Source organism: Caenorhabditis briggsae, assembly GCF_000004555.2.
Source record: "Caenorhabditis briggsae complete genome, chrX, whole genome shotgun sequence".
NCBI classification, from domain to species: domain Eukaryota; kingdom Metazoa; phylum Nematoda; class Chromadorea; order Rhabditida; family Rhabditidae; genus Caenorhabditis; species Caenorhabditis briggsae.
The window spans coordinates 4391958-4410419 of record NC_013491.2 but is presented as its reverse complement, the minus strand read 5'-3'; the positions used below and the strand labels follow the sequence as shown (position 1 = coordinate 4410419).

Genomic DNA, 18462 nt, shown 5'->3' with positions numbered 1-18462 from the left:
CGCATTTTACCTGATATCGATTGATAAATTCGCAAAACATTTAACTTTCAAACCTTTCAGAATGCACAATTCAAGTTCCAAGATGAAGGTTTCAAAGAATCTCACAAAATTCTTCTGGAAGTGTTTTCGGACCGCGTAGACCGTTGCTTCGATGCGGAGATCGAAGGTAGTATCATATCCCAAAAAAACATATCTTAGTTTCTAACACTTTCAGGCAGCTTTGCTGAAACGGATCTGGTCGAGAAATTGCAAAATTGCAACGTGAAAACGTCTGTTGCCTACACAATCAGCGCTGTTTTTGTGATCAACAACTACCAAGTGCACAACGTTCTTCAGATGAGCCAAGTCGCTGAAAAAGTGAGATTTTCTCATGAGGGCGGATTCGGCCAAAACTTAAGTTTTCCAGATTGCCGTTCTAGTTGCCCAAATTCGAAACGGAAAGCTCGGAAATATTTCTGCAGTGTTCGACTTCCTTCAATTCGGGAATGAATACTACAAAAGATACATGGCGAATAAGGTTGCAGTAGCTGTAGTGTCTCAGGAGAAGGCGTTAGTGGAATTCGACGGATACTGTTTGGTATGCGTACTGTATGTTCGATTGACTGCACAGCCGTTGCCATATTTTATTCGGATGTTTTTGAAAAATATGACCGATCTTCGGAGATGGCCAGCATTGATCATTTTTCCAAATAATCTTGAACCATTCAACTTCGTCCAATTCGAAAACCCAAACAAAGAAGCGGCCGAGGAAGTTCCAGAAGAGCCAATTGAATACATTGTGGTGGATCCCGATGAAAAGGCTCCAAAGACCAAGGAACCTGGTGTAGTTCTCGATGTTTTGGATCTTTCCGATGATGAAGAGCCAACAAGAGCTCCAACTCCAATGGTAGTCGACTTGCAAGTAAATATGAAACTGGAGGAAGAGGCTGGAGCTGCTGACCATGCCGAGGAACCGGATGCCGACATTTGAGAGGATTATCATATCTTTTTATGTATCCAATTGACTGTGTTAATTTTCCCAATTTCCCAATCGAAACGGTTGTATTTCTTGAATTCCAATTTCTCATTAAAAACGGTTCATAATAAAGTCTCGATTTTAAAATTGTTTTTCTTTAAATTAAGCTCTTTTCAGTGACATATCATCTGTTATCTATTATCTTATCATTCTTTTTTCAGTTCTATTTCCCATTCTATGTTTTTTTTCCCGTTCAAATCAATTTTCTTCGCGCTATTCTCTGCGTCTCTTCGGTGAGAGCAGCCACGTTGGGGTGACGTCCTTGTTCCTCCAGTCACTTTTCGTCGTTCTCCTGTTCCTTTTTCTTTAATCGATTCGTCTATTCGGAGAGGGTAGTCGTATGCGTCGGACGAGACATACACGCACACACTCACGGCAAGAGAAAATGTCTAGAAATCTCTCCTTTCCCTGTAATCTCTCACACTTTGCCACAGAATGCGACGACGCGGAGAGGACGATGCCCGCTCGCTTTTTCACGCACATGCATAGAAACACTCACGCTTACGCTCACTATTACACACAACAGAATAGTGCGACCAGAGAGACGACGTGCGCGAAGAGTGTGGAGGGCAATGGAGAGACGCAGAGAAAAATGGCCACGGGGGCAGATTTCAGGCTCACCAGAGGACACATATCGTTTTCGCGGACTGCAACCATTTCTCACTGTCTACCTGCATCCCTTTCTTGTTTTTTACGCGAATCCATGGCTTTTTCGACTTTTTTTTTCTTCTGGCCGAAGTTTTTAGTCGAAAACTTAGGCCATGTTGCAAATCTGCTCTAATGAACATCGATTCTTTTTTTGAATTTAAGTAAGAACTTACACTAAGGTGGAATAAAAGAAATCATTTTAGGAAAATTTTTTTTGAATGACTTTTGTTTTGAAAATTCGCGTTTTTTCGAGTTGACTATGAACTTTTTGTAAAGCACCGCATTTTAGAAAATTCTCAATTTAAACGAAAAATGTGTTATGCCACGTTTCAAACTGTCAATTGGTTTTTCTTAAGATTCTTCATGTCCGTGTCTCACTATTCTCATTTTTTAGAAACAAATTTTTTCCAGAAAAAATGGCCCAACCCAGTGTCGATGAGATTTGTCTCTCTCTTCTCAACAACGCTGTTAATGCGACGGTAATTTTTGATTTTTCGACATCACAAACTCTGAAATCATTGGTTTCCTTTTCAGGAGGAGACAAATATCTCTAACTGCAGTGAAATCAGCGAATTCCTCAGCTCCACCAAGATGCCCGAGAACGCATGCCGACATGTCGTCAATTTCTTCTCGAACTTCATGAGCAAAGTTCAGCACCAGAAGGAGCTACAGATAAGCAAGTTGAAAGAACTTGAGAAACAAGTGGAAAAGGAGCAGGGTTCAATAGAAGCGTGGAACAATCGGATTCAGTTGATGTCCATTGCAGCAATCCAAAGCTTAAAAACACTATTGGTGAGCTGTTACGTTTTTCTATACAAATACTCTTCTGGAGAAATCATTCATACGTATTTTCAAAAAAAGGATCTAAAATAAATTCGTAAAACTGAGTTTTTGTTCTTGTCGCCGGACCGACACGGGCCGTATGATATTTTGGTTAAAAACTGAAATTGCGGGCAAGAAAACATAAAAACTGATAAATTTCTGCAAGCCCTACAACCTCCAATAAGAATCAATTGATATTAAAATCAACAACCGTGTGCGGGCCACCCAAAAATCGTCAGCCCGGTCCATGAATCTGTTGTTTTTGAAGCCGGTCGACTTTTATAGAAGATTGAAGAGCTTTCCGAATTCAATCGTTTAGTATGTTGTTTTGCTTAAAATTTGAATTCTGAATCGTTATCAGCCGGCCCGTCGACAAGTAAGTAAATTTAAATTTTTCACTTGAAACAGTCGTTTTTTGAACGAATTTCTCAATCATAGCAAACTGAAACTTCTCATAGTTGAGATACATAGCGTAAAACAACTCTTAGCGCAATAACCTTATTCTACGAAATTTGGATTTTCAGAATAAAATGTCCCGATTTGAGGATGGAGTCATGGGAGATGAATTTGAAGACGCTCTTCATGCTCTCGTCCTTCGATACGAATTGGAAAACTCCGCTCCAGGTAAGAAAATCGGTATGAAATGCGATTTAAAAAAAACTATTTTAGCAGGTCAAGTATTCTGCAGAAACGCAATGCGGGAGCATTTTCAGAAGGTTTTGAAAAAAACCCCGACCTGGTCATATGGCGGAATCAAAATGTGGCAGAACCTCTTCGAATCCGTCGAAATTGACGAGGAACTGAAGCATTATTATGTAGAGGTGGAGTGATTGCCAATTAAAAATCCCAAATATTATTTTTTTTCAGAACGCCCCACCTTTGCTGTCGATGGTGTTGGAAAACGATCAGAATTGGGTTGTTGCTGCTCGTCGTTTCTTGGACTCTGCAGAAAATGAAACACACAATGCATTCGCGGATCAACTTCTTCGAGAACCAATGCAAAATGAGGAGGGCTCTTGTTTGGAACAGATCCACAAGTTTTTGGACTATTTGGAACTGAGAAAACAAATGCAAAATGCGTCGGTGTTTGAAGAATTATTGAAGAATCTGAAGCTTTTTTTCGGTTTGGCACGAAGACGAATGGAGGATCCCAAAAACGAGAGAAAACAAGAAGATTTCAAAATATTTCGAGAAAGTGTCAACCTATTGATGGTGAGATTTAATACTGATTTAAGATTTAAAAAAAATCAATTTCAGTGCCGGATTAACAAAAGGTACAACTCACCGAGAAAAAGGGATTATTTCTCCCAATACTATGACTGCGTCATGTTGGCCACAATTTGGGTCAAAACAGATGTTCTCAACTGCATTCAATTGGGAATCAGTGAATATGCTAAGAAGAATGAGCCAATTGAAGGTATGAATTAACACAAAGTAAAATTTAAAGTAAATGTTTTATTACAGATTATTTGTCTCTGTTCATGATCATCTCGAATATGATCAGGTCTGCGGTAAATATTCCCTTCAAGAACTCACGGGATCATTTTGGCAATGATTACTATCTGCCCAACGTCAATCACTACTTAAAACTTCTTCTAGCATTTCACACGGGATATCCTCAATTTTTCACGCAGCACCCATCAATGGCCAATGAAATCCGTGAGCTTGTATTGGAGGTGAGAAGAATAGAGAGAACTTAATTTCTACTGCAATTTTCATTTCAGAATTACATCCAAGCCTCTCAGAGATTCCCAGATGAGGTTCTTCAAGGGCTCTACCAAACAGTGCAGAAGATCTTCGAGATTCCGGCTAACGAGGAATTGAGAAAAATGGAACCAACTGCGAAAATACTGTTCGAAGAGCAGAATCAAGATCAAGTTTATTGTTTCAATCCATTATATCCGAAGATAAACATGAGGTTGGAGGAAGAAGACAGGCCAATCGAAACGAGGCCAATCGGAAGCGCGATGAAGAGAGAGGTAATCGAAGTGCCGGAAGGAGTTGTCAACAACGGCAACAACAATTTTCCGGATGAGCCACAGCAGATGAATATAAACGGCATCCCGTCCAATTCCGGAGGAACTGCTCTGGGCCATATCCAGATGTCCGAAATGCCTCAACCAGGCGAAGTCTTCCAAGAGTATGGACGCGGTAAGTTCATCAGTCTTTCTTGAAGAAATCAAAAAGGAAGTGGCAATTCTTGCAAAATACCAATTTTCAGCACCACCTGACAACGCTCCTACCACTTACCTGAGAAACGATGTCCCGGTCGATGCCCCAGTGCAGCCATCCAGTTCTGATAACCCTAGAGTCGGAGACGTCGGCCTTGCACGTGTTGGAGATCAAGAGGAAGAAGTCGGGAATTCGAATGGTCTTCTTCATGGAAGAAATCGTCATGATGCTCCAATGCCGCTAGCCAGTTATATTGGAGCCAGAGTCATCGAAAATCAGATGCCAGAAACAATACAATTGGATTCAGACGAAGATGACGAAATCCAGTCTGGGAACGGTGAGTTCATATTTTAAGAAATTTAAAAAAAAATCACAGCTCATGCAAAATACTAATTTCCAGAACTACTCGACAAGGCTCCTTCCACTGATCAATCCGAAGAAGGACATGCTAGCTCGCAGATGTCCACATCTTCTCAGGCGACGACTCCAGAGCCCCACCAAACGACTTTGAATGCCCTGCCGTCCACTTCGGCACAACCTACTCTGAGCCGTCGCAGGCGTCACGAAGAGCCGTTTGACCAAGACGCTCCTGTTCTCCGGTCTGCAGCAAAACATAAAATGGCTCGCCGCTCCAGCGGCAGATAAGGTCGGTTTCGTTCCCCCTAATTTTTCTTCTCTGCTATTTCTCATTTTCACACCCACCTTGAGTTGTTCTCATCATCGATAACTTACTCACCCCCCTCCAAAAATTGCTAAAAATCCAAAAAAAAACGCCTCTCCCCTTTTTTTTCCGCAATTTATCTCTCGCTTTCCTGTTCTTAAAACTTGAAGCTCGAATCTTAAACCCACTCCCCGCTCTAAAAATTCAATCCCCCCCCCCCCCCCTCCACTCCATCCTCTTTTCTCTTCATTTATTCTTTCCTTTTCTTGTTTCTCGTATCTTGAAGCATTTTTTAAATGTTTGGTGACCCACTAATTGTTCAAGATGGCCTACGTTTTGCCACTATCAGAATCTTGACAACTGCGCATTGAATTCGTTTGAATAAATAAAATTTGAGCATCGCATTTTATAATGTCTTTTACTTTGCTTATTGATATTGTGTTTTTATTAACGCTGAAATTCCTTAAAATATCATAAGACTGATGCCGAACAGCTACAAAACGGGATTTCCGAAGAGAGCACCTGAGGGGTTCCTGGATTTATTCGATGAGTTTAGGTATGTTTTTTTTTAAATTTAAGCAACAAGCAGCGTTTTTTTATTATTGTTGCTAGCAGAAATTGAAAAAAAAGTATTACTAATCGTTTTCAGCGCTCAGTTCTACAGTTCAAAGATGTAATTAGGCCTGATATGTTGAACCACAGCATGGAAATCGCTAAACAAGCCAGAATGAGCAAAATCGTGAATTCGTTCGTTTTTGTGATCGATTCTCGGACAACTGGGAAAAAGCTGTTTGATGAGCAGGGAAGAAGCTGTGCGATGCACTCTCATTTGCTCCGAATATTGATTTTCGACAGCTATCTCGAATTCCTACATTGATTTTCTTGCAATGAGGAGGATTTTATGGAACACACTGATCAAGTAAGATTTTACGATTTTCATTTGTCTTGCAATCAAAAAAAACATGATTTCTCATGAATTTCAAAAATTATATTCGCTTGCAGCTTCTTCGATGGTTTCCGAGACTTTGCTGCCGTTATCTTGGATCTTTGTTTAAATGGTCCTGTTAGAAATTAACAAAGATGCTGCACGAAATCAGTTGAAGCTTGAACTTCATGGCGTTTAAAATTAGCAGCTACATAAATCTCAACAAAAAACGACTTTCTCAGGTGAGTTCTGTTTTAAGATATATTTTTTGAGAAGGTCATGAAATACACCGTAAAACCTGCAATAGAAGATTTTAATACTCAACCTTCACTTTTTCAAATGGTAGCTTGTTTCAGCTGAACGAGTTGCTTGATAATTCCGGAAATGAAAATAATAGAAAGGCCTGTAATAGAAAGGCCTCCCAACTTTCAACTTTGAGGACAATTTATCTCGGTTCCAGATAAAGAGATCAGAAATTTGTTAACGAACAACATACTTCTGGAACGATGATAAACAATTTATTAGTTGACCACTTCTCCATATCTTTGACAGGAAATGAGATAAATGAACTCAAAGTTAACTATTGGCTTCTATTATCGGTTTTACGGTAAACAACAAACAAAGGACTCCGCCGCATTAGTTTGAGTAAATAACAAAATCTCTATCTATCATAAACGTAGCGTTTACTATTACAAGAAAAAAGATACAGCTACATCGGTAATAGGAGACCTCTAGCTTTTAACTTTGAGGCTGTTTTTCTTGGCTCCTCTCAGAGATCCAAAGAATTTGTCAACAGATAAAACGTTTATCATAGTATCACCAATAATTCAACGGTTAACTAAAGTTTGATTTGTTTCACAGTAACAGAGATGATTGAGCTCAAAATTGACAGTGGCGTTCTACTTGAGATTTCACTGTATACAACATTCCTTGGCTAAATATTGCTGCAATAGATTACTTGAGAGCGTCGTTCGCATTATTTGATCGTTGATGACAAAGAAAGCATGTGATCCATATAAATCCATAACGTCCAGTCTCTAGGAGACAAAGATTGATTAGAAGTGATTAGAACAGATTTCTAGAAAAGGGAAAAAAACGAGAGAGAAAGACCCCACCAAAAACATTAAAGTGAATAGATGAGTAATGAGTAATGATTGTTCTTTCCCGCCCCAGTATTTCACTTCTTCTTCTTCTTCTTCTCTCATTTCTTCTCATTTGATTCTTCTCGTCCCCCCGTCGGCGTCGTCCAACCCCATACTTTTGACAAAAAGGCGCCGCGAGTGAATCAGCAGGCCGGGATCGCGGCTGATAATATGTACAGTGTCATCGCTTATCCTAAACCGTTCGTTCATTCCCTATTTTTTTGTACTATTATCTTTTCATTTATACATCAATGCGTTCCATTCTCCACATCATCATATAGGACTTTATTGTATGGCGAGAAGTTGAAGGGTTTTTTGACGGTTAGTTTTCCTCTTCCTCCTACTGTGTTATCTTGTGTAGGTGATAGTGCGAGTTGATTCGATTGGGTCGAAACTATAGGGAAGTGTAAATCGTTCTTTCAGTGGTTCTCCCAAGGTTATTTGGATGAAAAACAAAAAGAATATCTCTTTTTTTCAATTTTGAAGTTTCTGTGTTTTTAGAAACAATTTTCAACAAAGACGGAATAGTGAATCGGCTTCTGACCTAAATTGAAATGATCATAACTTTTCCCTTTCTTCTTTTTCTTCTTACTCCACTCTCCTAGGCTAACAACCGTAAAGTCTTCGTTTTTCTTCTACGATTCCATCAATCAGACACATCACTGTTTCATCAAATAAGATCAAAAAGATAAAAACACACGTGATTAGGGAATACGGTAAAAAAGAAGAAGACAAAATAGAAAAAATAAAGTTTTCTCTTCGAATTTTTTGAACGATCTCATTTAACATTCCAGATTTCGCCAGCCGACGAGAATGGTGATACCTACATAGTTAGTTTCGACATTAAAGAGAAACCCAATGATACGCTGGTCTGGGCTGTACACACGTCGTCCGCTCCTTACGACATGGCTGTAATGACTGATAATTGTCGGCGGGTCAAAAAAAGCCCGCCGGTCGTGAAGAACATGCCGGTCACCGATTCCACTATCAACGGCGACGGACTGGCAGGCAACACGTTGGTTGTTTCCGGTGATAATAGTGAGGTCGGTCTCCGTCAGCAACGTTGTCTGCAAAGAAAACGTGTATTATTGCAGGTTCTCGCTTGCGCGACAGTTATCATACCTGGCAAACAGTTGATGCACGCATCGTTTCATCAGGAACCAATTGAAGGACACGTTCATATAATACCAATCAAGAACAATGCGGTAATATTATTTTGTTCGGAAAGTCCTTTCCATTTTTTGCGTCAGATTCATTCGATATAAAAAAAGTCAGAACGATGTCAGATAAATTGAAGATAATGACCATTGTTATCAGTGACTATCTGCCAACGTCCCACCAAATTGTGGATGTCTTCCTTCCAGAACTCCGGTCACAGCGCATTGAAAATCAGGTCAACCCATTTTTGACATCATGCTGTGAAGTGAATTTTTTCAATCAAGGTGTCGGTAGAAATGGCTGGTTAGGGGGTAGTCAGACAGTACAAGGTTTGGACTATACCGTAGATAAGACAGAACCGTTTAGCCGTATCCAGTGAGATCGGTCTCCGTTCTCCTTTCCGCATGAGGTTGCGAATTTCGATTTTGAAAATATTAGGTTGGCGGGAAAGTCTTTGTCACTTTTTCAATAGTTTATTTCTCAAAGAAAAAATAACCGAATAATTAATTATATTGTCCATCATTATCAACAACATGTCTCCAACGTTCCCTCAATTTATGGATTCCATTGCGGTAGAATCCAGCCGGGCGTGAGGCAAAGTATTGTTTGAGTGCCGCTTCGACCGCTCCACGGGAATTGAAGCTTCTTCCTTCGAAGGCACGTGTCATATCGCCAAATAACCAATAGTCGGAAGGAGCAAGATCAGGAGAATACGGGGGGTGAGGGAGAACATTCCATCCATATCCCATCAGCTCCTGCTTCACTTGTTTCGAAACATGTGGGCGAGCGTTATCATGTTGATAGTACACTTTCTTGTCTTTCAGGGCCGAACGGTCGACTGCTTTCTTGAGGTTTCGTAGTTGAGTAGTGTAGAGGTCTCCAGTTATTGTTTTGCCCTCGGGCAGAAGTTCCCAGTAGATGGGGCCGTCCACTCCCCACCACACAGAGAGCATAACTTTTTTCGGATGAAGGTCGGGTTTGGGGACATCCTGTGGGCTCTCTCCTTCTCCAACCCACTGGGATTTCCTGTGGTGATTATCGTAGAAGACCCACTTCTCATCTCCGGTTATTAGCCGGTCCAGCCATCGATCGCCCGCGTGGAGAGTGAGAAGAGTAATCGAATCGTCGACTCGGCGGTCAAGGTTGGCTTGAGTCAGGTGATGAGGTATGAATCGACCAAAAAGTTTTCTCATTCCAAGAGACTTCAAACCTTCAAGGACTGTGCTATGGTGAACTCCGAATGTGACAGCTAGTTCACGGCTAGATTGAAATGGATCCGATTGCAAGCGTGCTTCAGCTTGTCCAAATCCAACTCACGGGGTCTCCCAGAGCGATCCTTTTCATCGAGCGAGAAGTCATCTTTTTCGAAACGATGGAACCAATTGCGAATAGTATTGTAGTGAGGGGCATGTGTGTTGTACACATTCTTCAAGAAAGTTTCCGAATCCTTCATCGTGGTGTGAGATAGGAAGAGGTAAATCAAAACATGTCTGATGTGAATAGCAGTGGGAACAAACATATCGTTTCAATTACAGATGAGGAGCAGGGAAGGAGATGGGGACTTGTTTATATGGAAGGTTCTTATCACCTTGTTATTCACTAGAGTCGATATCATACACAGCCTCCATATACGAGAACAGTGATTAAACAAACAGAGTGACAAAGACTTTCCCGCCAACCTAATAAACCGTTGTGTTTCTCTCCAATAGAGATCCACATGGAGTGTGAGTTATGTCACCTGACAAAAAAAGGTATCGGTCATAAAAGTGACACCATTATCTGGCAGCTCCCAATACTCCACTCCTTGGTAGACATCCATGCCAAAACATCCCATTTTTAACGTTAATTTCACGTTTCGGGACGTCTGGTGGTTGAGTGCCTTTGTCAACCCACTTGGATTGTTGTTTATAGTAATCATACATTACCCATTTATCGCCACTAGTAATGATTTAACTTCAACATTCATGTGTGCAACGCAGGATGAGAAGATTCAAACAGGTGCCCACACATGAAACAAAGTTGCTTTGATCGAAAAGGTGTGATCCCTATCTTCCACTTTTTTTTACTATGCCGAGAGTTCCCAATTTATGGCTTTTTAACGAAAGGCTTGCCACTAATGTACTTGATATATCCCGCACAGTTTGAGACGGGTCCCTTTCAATCCCGGTTTTTAATGCGTTCAAATCTGAGCCCGTATGCTTTTTTGGAGGGGGATTTTCGTCCAACGAGAATTTTCATTTTTCAAATTGATGAATCCAGGTTGTGAAGTTTGTTCGAAAGAGTGCATCTTCGTTGTTAACCTCCACAAATTGGTGATTGATTTCAGTTGATCTGAGGTCAGATAGAAATACAAATAAAATGGTAGTCCAAAAATGGAAATTATTAGAGGCGAAAACGGTGGGCATATCTCACTGCACGAAAAGAGGAGAATGATCTCCGTTGGGGTGTAGACACTATTAGACCTCACCAGCATACTGATAAAACGACATTTTCCTTGCTTTTATCCCCTTCAAGAAAACGAAGTTTGAAAAAGACATATCAAAAGTGGAAAGGACTTTCCGAACAACCTAATAATATACGGATTATAGGAAAAAGGAAGAAAAAAAAAGAGTTTTAGGTTCGTCTGGTGCCTGATCTCAAATACATGTCAAAGTTTGATTATGTGGAGCCAGAGAAGAAAATCATGACTTGGGCATTTGTGGATTCTTGTGCAAATCCAAATGAAACAACAAAACAGACGGATTATAGTGAAGTTGGAGTTGATTCAAGAGCTACTTTTGCATTCAGTAAGTTCAATACAGTAATTTTTGATAGTTTTTCCAAACACTGTTTTTTTCCTGAATAGGATCCCGCGCTATAAGTGCAATTTTGGCTTAATTTAGATATTGTACAGTCTTGGTTGCAAGCAGCTTAGTTTGTAGTATCTCAGAATGTACCAGCTGGACCATTAAATTGGACGTTTGCTTCTGTTACCTGCTGAATGTATCTTTCATTGCAAAAACTATTGCCGTTTTTCAGAAATTCAGAAAATTATCTCGATTTCTGTAAAATATATTTGAAATCTGCCAACTGATAAAATGTTTCTCCTTATATTACCAACATATTTTAGTTCGTAGTGTTTTTATATTACTGACGGGAAATGAGATAGCTGAGCTCGAAAAAGTGATTATACAGCGTATGACCAGATTACAGGGTGCGGCAAAAGTATTGAAACAAAAAGAAGACGCCATAACTCCTCTATAAATAGTCCAATCCGGTTCAAATTTTAACAGGACTTTATCAAACAGATTTGTTACAAAATTGAATGACAGTTGTTTATTTCTGGCAGATCTGTTTCTAATGGCGGGGCTCAACTTCTTTGGGTTGCGTTCATCCTGGCACGGGGGTGGTCTGCCGTCAAATGGTCGCATTCCGTGGAAAGAGTATTTTTGAGAGCATCCAAAATTGTGTTAAAGCAAACTTGAAAACATGCTTAAAGACTTCCTTGCACGAAAATCTCAATCGAAATTTGGAATGTCTAAATTTGCTATTGAAAGTTAGATTATGATTTAGGCAGTATGATTTTCACTAGAAGTATTATTCTTGGTACACTTGCACGCCTGGCTCAACCAAAAACAGTGGTTCTTCTCATTTGAAGTGATTCCTCCAAAAATCATAGTTTGCTGAAGATTGGCTCCCCAGCGAATCAACAGACTATTACTGTTAGATAGCCAAGGACATTGTACCAATTTTCAAAATTGAATTTTGCCTCTAAATGTAAGCTGAACAGTGTCTTATCAATGAACGCGGTGGTCAAGCGAGTGCTAGAAGGTCAGGAAAAACATCGAAGACGGTGTACAGAAAGTAGTGCCATCTTCGTAAAATTTGAAAATAAGAACATGGAACTTTGCCCATCTACCAATTAAGAGACGGGGAAAAATATGAACACAAAATCAAAACACGAAAAGTGCTTCAGCGCACGTCAGCTTGCGATAAATGTTTGTTCCAATACTTTCGCCGCACCCTGTATTTGCAGTTTTTTCAACTTTCGATTCGTTGGATTACTGTAAACTTACAATATAAGGGCTCTTACACTTTCTAATTTAAGCAAATGTTCCTTGGATTCTTTGCATGATTTAAAAATTGTGTCAACTTAAAAAATATGTTTTATATTAAGATAAAACATTCAGCAGTTGACGGCTTTTTTATATCGTGGACAGTAACCGAGAACAATTGGCTCAACGTTTGATGTAAGTGGGGCTCTCCTATCACAGGTTCTACAGTAATTTAACCAGTTTGTTTTCACACTTTCAACATTCCGACAGCGGAAATCGATTCATTTCGCTTTCTGAACAACTAGCACCACTTCCTTTCTGCCTTCTGTGTCCATCCTCTCACTTCCAAAATGTTTCACACAAATTTGATAACGTTCTTCAAGAAATAACGAAGATCAAAATGATTTTCCAGCACTTCCGGAAAACTACACAGTGGAGGCGTTGGCATTGTATCGAGAAGACAAACTGTTTGCATGTGCCGATATTGTAAATGTGGAGCCAAGAACTCTGAAGTCTCTAGGCGTGACATTTCGACAGAATCATTATTTTGAGCCGGTGATTGGACTGAGACACCCGCCAAAGGAGCTACACATCCGAGATGATTGTTTGGACATTTCCACTGAAATTATACATAAGAATTATTTGAATTACTATCCATCTGTCAACATTTTTGGGTCGGAATCCATTATGTTGAAGGTACAGTGCACATATTTTGAGTATGCTAAAGATTTATTTAATTTTTTAAGAGTCTCGTACTGAATACTTCGTGTAGTGCTCTGCGGCCACAGTTCGCTCGCCCAGCTGCAATTGCAACATTCCTACACCCGATCATTGGAAGGTGAGGTCTCAAAAGTGACATTTTCTTCAATAAATTTTTTGAGAATTCCTCGAAAAATTTCACGGGGAATTTCGCGAAAATGTTTCGAGAAATTTTTCGGAGAATTAAAAAAAAAAGATTTTAACGCGATGGCCTAACTTTGTTTTACAAGTCAAGTTTTTTAGGCCACCTGGCCTAGAAATTGACAGATGATGACCTAGAAATGAACAGAAGATGTGTGTTTAATAGGTAGTTTTGAAAAGATGGCCTAACTTTTGCAAGTTGACTTTTCTAGGCCACCATGATAAAATGGCCTAGAAATAGCTAAACATACTCCTGGTGTGTTTTCTAGGTCATTTTGAAATGGTGGCCTAACTTTTGCAAGTTGAGTTTCCTAGGCTACCATTCTAAAACGGCATGACATGCCCCTGGTCTGCTTTCTGATTTTCTGTTCATGAAGCTTTTTTTCAGAATTGCTTTGGTTGACACGGACGACAAAATTCTGTTGACTGGAGAGATTCGCAACATTTTCGATGAGATGTCGACAAGAGCAACTGTTCTGGTAATCTTGGTTTTCTTGGATTTTCATTAAACTCGGGTATTTAGGTGTCCAACAAAACCGCCGAATCCACGTCATGTACACATACAACTTGCGATTATTGTCATCGCGTCGAGAATGCAGCTGTGGTGGTTGGAAAAAACGAAAAAGCCGTAACCTTAACAGGTGTCTTCAATTGGTTCAATATCTCTGATATGCGATCAGCCATCATTGATTTGGAATGGATGAAAGTTTGCGCGAACCTGACTGTCCTACCATCTGGAGCACTGACGATGCATGCAATGGTCAAGCGAGTAGCACCATTCTCATCGGCTACTGTAGCCTCTGTGGTCGCTCTGGAGTACCCTGCCAACAACTACACCGAGGTTAAATTTTGATTTATTTTCTTCTGCAAAATTATTTTTTTTTAGATTCTGATCAATAAAAAGCAAGCATTTTCTGATGTTCAAGCGCATTTCCGACCACTCGATCGTAGCATCACAAGTGGTCCTCCCTGTGGAGATCAAAACCTTGGAGGGGTCACTAAAGTGTCATGGATCGGTGACTTGAAGAAAAATCTGATGAGCAATGAAAGTGATTCTAGTGTGATTTTTGATGAGAAGTTTGTGACTGGAGCGACTAGTATGCTGGGTACTTCGATTTTGCTGAAAGATGGGAAGGAAGTATTTTGTGGACATTTCGAGCCGCCTTGTGAGAGATCCGTGGCGTTCGCGGAAATCGGACATCCATTCGATGGATATATCAAAATGGTGAGTGGTTTGGGAGAAGTTGGTGAATACGTTTTTTTTGCAGACACAGTATGTGAATTCAAATTGGGAATCTGGATTCCCAACAGAAATTTATTATTCTCTGAAGTACAGTAATCAAACCGATCCTACAGTGAATCCGGTGAGCTTTTTTCAATTTTTTTAAACTCTCGGAAAAAAGGGGATACAGAAAAGGTCTCAACATTCTCCTGAAAGCTTAAATGAAGCAAAACAATGAAAAAAAACATTTTCTAGATATTTTGCATAAGTCAAAAGGGGGGGGGCAAGTGGAGAATGTGGACTAAGTTATGATTTACCAATTTTTTCAAGTTTTCCGGATGTTTCTTTGAAAATTTCGTACTTTGCGCTTGTTTCCACAAAAATTCGTCACTTCAAAAAATTTCAGTTTAGGCAGGTTTTTTGCATGAACAACACTATTTTTTTCCATTGTAACTGTGTAAGTTGAAACTATTTAGCTAGTTTCAGATTTTTCCAAACTTAGTAACAAAAATGACAGAAACTGAAATTTTCAAAAAATTATGAAAAATGTTCAAAGTTCGAAAGTGAAAAACTCAGACATAATTTTTCTACTTCTACTTTTAATATCACATCTACCGTACTTTCTCCAATAACAAATCACTCAAACCGTCAATTTTGAGCCATCAATCAAAAGTTTGTCAACTGATAAATTATTTGTCATAATGTCACCAATATGTTATCAATTGACAAACTTTCGATATCCTTCGCAGAAGTTGAGATAATTGAGCTTAAAGTTGACGGTTTGGGTGGGCGTTTATTGAAGAAAATACGGTATTTTATAGCGGTTGTCAGTTAAATTTGCAAACGCACAGCTCAGTAAAACATACCGAAATGGTTCCAATAATCCGATAACAATTTTTTTTGTCCCACCCCTCAAAAACCTTATCCCTTCCCAACTAAATCCATATTTTTAAGGAATCCGTGTCGTGGGAAATCGTGAGTGACCAAAACCTGACGTGTAATACTGCTCTTGTCTTCAATCCATTACAAGTTGATGTGAGTTTCTCAAAACTTCCGTTTCAAATGAATTCGTCCTCATCATCACTTCCAGGAATCCGAGTGCTCCAGCCAGAGATATGAGTTTTGCCCAATCGGAAGTGCTGCGAACCGCTCGAAACCGCTTCTAATGCATGCTCGCTGGCATTTAACTGCGCATAGTTTCCCGCTTTCCGGTCCCTACTCAGGTATGTAACATGTCTATGTGTTGAATGATTCATATTAGGATCTAATCTTAGTGGTTGGCAAGACACTTCGACTACGGTCAATCAGGAATCCCGATCAAATTGGTTGCTATCCAGTGAAGAAAGTTTCAGAGGTAAGAGGAATTGTTTGGTTTGGGATTTTTAGACTTTTTGATTTCAGGCAACATTCAGATGGGTGGTTTACACAAATACCTCGCTCTCCATTGTTCAGCAAAGGATTTCCAAAAAGACCAAAGTACCAGTTTTCAAGGTAACCATCCAAAACTTTTTTTGTTAAATTACCGTACTTCTTCCAATAGAAGTCTACACAAACCGTCAACTTTGAGCTCAATAATCGCTTTCTGGGAAAGATATTTAAAATTTGTTAACCAATCAATTAAACATCATAATATCACCAATATTTTATCAGTTGACATTTTTTTATTATCTTTCACAGAAATTGCGATGATTGAGCTCGAATAGACGGTTTGCGTGGGCTTCTATCAGAGAAAATACGGTAGATACATATTTTTTTGAAAATTCTTTCTTTCAGATAGAAGTTGATTACACACGAGAGCTCTATCAAACAAGGTGTACCATTTTCCGAATCACCATTTTAGGTAGGTGTTGGTTTTTTTTAAATTCTGCAAGAAGAGTTTGTTTTCCAGAGGAGGATGAAAAACTGGAGCAAATCCTGGATTCCTTCGACGTTGAAGCCCGGAAATTCAAAAACGATACTGAATTGATGTGTAGTGGCACCCAACCCCTGTCAGCTGAAGCCAACGATGCAATATCACAAAATATTATCACCTCCTCCTCCTCTTCATTATTATACTCAATTCCCTCGTCCAAACTTTTACTCGTTTTAGCCGCGGCGGCTTTCCATTTTCTCTAATTTCTTGTTTGTTGTTATAGTTAGAGTAAAAATAATAATAAGTGGTTCATCAGATACGTGTACAACTACGTTTTTAATAATGCTAAATATGCTTCTTCTCTCCTCCATTTGCCTCATAATAAATCTGTAAATATAGTGTTCGTCTAACACGATTATAAATTTCCGGTACGCATATATATGTGCATCTCCTGTTTGGAGCTCCAGATGAGACACTTCGCCTGTGGTGGTCGTAATTTCCACCTGCTTCTCGTGTAAGGTGTATTGCGCCTTCAACAATGCTTCTTGCCATTCCTGGTGCACCCTTGATTAGCCTTGTTAGATGGGAATAGTTTACCAAGGCTAATGAAGCTTTCTGGCTTTTTCAATGGATTATTCCTGAATTTCGTACTTTTGAAATTAGCTTCATGATGATGTTTCTAACGCCTACTTTCCGTATTTTCTTGTTGGAAGTGATATTCCTTCCCACTATTTCCGTTTGTTAATTCTAGAAGTCATGTCCCTTCCACCCCATCATTTCGCAACACACACAACGCGTGTATACATGTCGTTACCTTATTACCAGTCAGGAAGACGCTGATACCTTATCGGCGATGGATTCCGTGGAATTTTTGAGCAGAATTCATCAAATTCATATGCCCGAATGTCACACACACTACGACCTCCTGGCAGTAAGCAACGCATAAATTGGTCCGCCTGCCGCAAAAAGGAGGGGAATAAGAAGAACCTCCGTCCACTGGTGGGACCTCTCAAGGTCTCTCTTTTCTCAACACAACCATTTCCTTTCACGTCAAAACTAGCAATGTATGTTTCTTGAAGCGAGGCGGGCCTAGTCGAGGGTCCTTTTTTACGGAGAGCTATTACGAACAAGTTGCACTTACTTCTTGTTTGCAGTTTGTATAGTTCCTGTAATTTCTTGGGTGTATGATTTCTAGTATTCGACCTCTTTGGGGTTTGCTTACTATTTCGAATTTTGCTGAACTTCTTGTTCCCAAGATATTGAACTTTCTGTTTTTAGTCAGTCTTATCTTGTGTGTAACATCCAAATTAGGAACTTTCTTCACGGAAAACCACACTACAAGGTTGAGCTGATTTATCTTGGCTCACATGGAAGATATCAAAAACGTGTCAACTGATAAGCTGTTTGTGATGGGTTGATGAACAATTTATCAGCTGACATCTTCTTGATATTTTAAGAGAAACCAAGATAATTGAGATCGAAATTAGGACTCTGCTACTATATGTTTCAAGGAAAATTTGCAGGCGTGCAATTTTTTGTGGTTTTTGCCTTTTGTTCATTTTGATGTAGGATTTTTTGGTTTTTTCATCTTTTTTTCGAATTTCGTCTTTTCAATGTTTCATACCTTATAGCAAAAGTACCCTAAAAATTCCCAATTAGCTTCTTCATTCTCCCAAGCGAGTGCTACTCGTTACCTGGTTTTGATGCCCTATAATTGAATAGATCCCAAATCTTGTTTTTCCCAAATGACACGCATTTTGAACTCAATGAATCTTCACTTGTTTTGTACTTTTTACAGGAAGTCAGTAACAAAAGTACAGGAATGACCTTCCCAATTATCATAAAAGGTTAGAACCTATCTATAATTTCCTGTCGAACTTTTTAAGACTGAAAAAATTCTGATTTCACCTT

General features: G+C 39.5%; 3 protein-coding genes across 3 annotated transcripts in view; all 3 read left to right on the top strand.

Moving 5' to 3' along the window:
• CBG27504 overlaps positions 1 to 970 on the top strand; it is a gene marked incomplete at both ends in the record, with an annotated part of 5161 nt that extends 4191 nt beyond the window's left edge. Inside the window, 3 exons of the mRNA XM_045239074.1 lie at positions 61 to 166; positions 215 to 357; positions 407 to 970. Coding sequence (XP_045098071.1) covers positions 61 to 166; positions 215 to 357; positions 407 to 970 — 813 coding nt within the window. The remainder of the gene's footprint in view (positions 1 to 60; positions 167 to 214; positions 358 to 406) is intronic.
• A 1109-nt stretch (positions 971 to 2079) lies between these two features.
• Positions 2080 to 5302, top strand: CBG27503 (the record flags this gene model as incomplete). The annotated part of the gene is made up of 10 exons (XM_045239073.1): positions 2080 to 2142; positions 2198 to 2455; positions 3010 to 3109; positions 3155 to 3306; positions 3353 to 3697; positions 3743 to 3902; positions 3950 to 4161; positions 4210 to 4636; positions 4707 to 4994; positions 5058 to 5302. 10 exons carry the CDS (start codon positions 2080 to 2082, stop codon positions 5300 to 5302), a joined length of 2250 nt encoding a protein of 749 aa, XP_045098070.1.
• Positions 5303 to 7556: 2254 nt separating this feature from the next.
• On the top strand, positions 7557 to 16814 carry CBG02118 (the record flags this gene model as incomplete). Its single annotated transcript, XM_045239072.1, has 16 exons — positions 7557 to 7706; positions 8180 to 8428; positions 8480 to 8590; positions 11161 to 11329; positions 12990 to 13273; positions 13324 to 13415; positions 13866 to 13956; positions 14001 to 14318; positions 14364 to 14702; positions 14746 to 14841; positions 15551 to 15601; positions 15654 to 15734; positions 15790 to 15922; positions 15974 to 16053; positions 16101 to 16190; positions 16473 to 16814. The coding sequence occupies 16 exons, from the start codon at positions 7557 to 7559 to the stop codon at positions 16812 to 16814; spliced, it is 2676 nt and encodes an 891-aa protein (XP_045092033.1).
• Positions 16815 to 18462: the final 1648 nt, after the last annotated feature.